General features: G+C 52.2%; 1 protein-coding gene across 1 annotated transcript in view; it reads right to left on the bottom strand.

The window, feature by feature from the left end:
* The window catches only part of LOC143278061 (uncharacterized), a 92,557-nt gene that overhangs the window by 5,087 nt on the left and 84,970 nt on the right, over positions 1–2,500 (bottom strand). The window contains exons 24-25 of the mRNA XM_076583078.1: positions 2,372–2,500; positions 231–483 (exon numbers count right to left, since the gene is read on the bottom strand). The exon at positions 2,372–2,500 is cut by the window's right edge and continues 115 nt beyond it. Coding sequence (XP_076439193.1) covers positions 231–483; positions 2,372–2,500 — 382 coding nt within the window. The remainder of the gene's footprint in view (positions 1–230; positions 484–2,371) is intronic.

Consider the following 2,500-nt stretch of genomic DNA (forward strand, 5'->3'; position numbering starts at 1 on the left):
CCCTACACCGCCCCCACTCTCCTCCCCCTTCTCCACTCCCCGCCCCCCTACACCGCCCACCACTCTCCCCCCTTCCACTCCCCGCCCCCATACACCGCCCCTCCACTCCCCCCTTCCACTCCCCGCCCCCCTACACCGCCCCTCCACTCTCCCCCCTTCCACTCCCCTCCCCCTACACCGCTCCTCCTCTTCCTTCTCCTCCCCTCTCTCTCTCTCTCTCTCTCACTCACCTGACCCCTGGAGGGCATATCCGGTACGACACGTTCATCCGGTCCAGCACGCGCAGCTGACCTTGACCTACGGTGTTGGCGAAGGCGGACCAATCGCCGTCGCGCTCTCTCCGCCCCTCCTCCCCTCCTGTCCTGCCCTCCCAAGGGGCTGGACGCCAGGCTCTCTCGGCCAGGGCCAGGAGTCGTGGGAAGATCATGTAGTCCATGTGGTCCCCAGAGCGAACGGTCTCCGTCCACAGATGGCCTTGTAGTCCTGTTGGGGGTAGGGTCGTTCGCTCGTTTGGTTTTTTTTGTTGTTTTAAATTGTGTGCATATATATTATACTTGTATATGTGTGGGTGGGGGATATGGGCGTGTATGTGTATGTGTGTGTGCTGAGGAAGCTGCGATACGTAGTCTAGGAATGAGAGAGTGTGGGGGGTGGGGGGACGCAGGCTAATTTGGGAGAATGTGTGTGTGGGGGGGGGGGGGGGGGGGAGCGGAGGGGGGTTGTATGTGTGCCGTGGAAGCTGCGATACATAGCCTAGCAATGAGTGTGTGGAGGAGGGGGATGGGAGGGACCCAGGCTAATTTGGAAGATGGTGTGTGTGTGGGGGGGGTGGGGGGGAGTATGTTTATGTGCATATTTTGTGCTTTCATATCTGTGAAATTGCATGTTTGTTGTATATCTGTTATGCATGCATGCGTGCGTGCGTGTGTGTGTGTCGGGGCTCGTGTACGTTTATGTGCATATTTTGTGCTTTAATATCTGTGAAACTGCATGTTTGTCGCATATCTGTTATGCATGCATGCATGCGTGTGTGTGTGTGTGTGTGTGTGTGTGTGTGTGTGTGTGTGTGTGTGTGTGTGTGTGTGTGTGTGTGTGTGTGTGTATCGGGGCTCGTGTACGTTTATATGCATATTTTGTGCTTTCGTATATGTGTTTGTTGCATATCTGTTATGCATGTGTGTGTGTGTATGTGTGAATGTGTCTGCATGTTTTACATTTATTTCCTCATTTGCGTATTTACCATCATTATTGTCTTTTTATTTCATTTTTATGTATTGTTTTTTGGTTATTTTTTTCTACCCCCCCCCCCCCCATTTTTTTTTCTTCTCAAGGCCTGACTAAGCGCGTTGGGTTACGCTGCTGGTCAGGCATCTGCTTGGCAGATGTGGTGTAGCGTATATGGATTTGTCCGAACGCAGTGACGCCTCCTTGGGCTACTGATACTGATACTTGATACTGTTTCAAATCACACAACCACACAACAACCATACCACAACAACCACACCACACCACAACAACCACCACACCACACCACAACAACCACACCACACCAAATCACACAACCACACCACCCCACAACAACCAGAACAACCACACCACCACAATCACACCAAAAACAACAACAACAAAAAACAAAAAAAAAACTCCACAACAACCACACCACACCACACCACACCAACCACCACACAATCACACCACAATAACCACCACATAATCACACCACACCAAACCACACCAAATCACACAACCACACCACCCCACAACAACCAGAACAACCACACCACCACAATCACACCAAAAACAACAACAAACAAAACCCCACAACAACCACAACACCACGACAACCACCCCACAACAACCTGACAACCCCCCACCCCTTCTATCAGATTTGAAGGTGTTTTTTTTTTTAATTTGAGTGGAAAGCTTAAAGTGGTGACTTGTTTTTATTGTTTGTTTTTTACCCTTGCTGAAGGTATTAACTCTCTCCATACGAACGGCGAAAGAGACGACGTTAACAGCGTTTCACCCCAGTTACCATCATCAAAATATTGCAAGCGGATGGCTCTTATACTGAAGAGGTGAATGTTGACAAAGAATACCACAGTTCTGACGACGGAAGCTAAAGGTTGGGTCATTCAGACACCCACTGGACATCCGAGGGGTCTGTGTAGAGGAGAAGAGAGGACTTGCCGTACTGAGTCAGTTAACGTGGCGATAGCCTTGAGATGGCCTTAGTGGTCGGCGAGGCTCTAAGCGCCATCATTTCATTCCCCCCCCCCCCACGCCTCCCTCCCCCCCCCACACACACACCCACCTCCCCCACTCTCCACCCCTGCGCCCCCCCACACACCCACACCCCACCAAAACCTACCCACAACGTTTTCAGTCCGGACCAGCTTGGGGCAGCCTTTGTCGGGGTCCTCGCCGCACACCGTCTCCAAGGTGATGGCGTCGCCCATGCGGGTGATGCCCACGTTGCTCCACAGGTGCTGGGGCTGGA

Source organism: Babylonia areolata, chromosome 35, assembly GCF_041734735.1.
Source record: "Babylonia areolata isolate BAREFJ2019XMU chromosome 35, ASM4173473v1, whole genome shotgun sequence".
Lineage (NCBI taxonomy): Eukaryota > Metazoa > Mollusca > Gastropoda > Neogastropoda > Buccinidae > Babylonia > Babylonia areolata.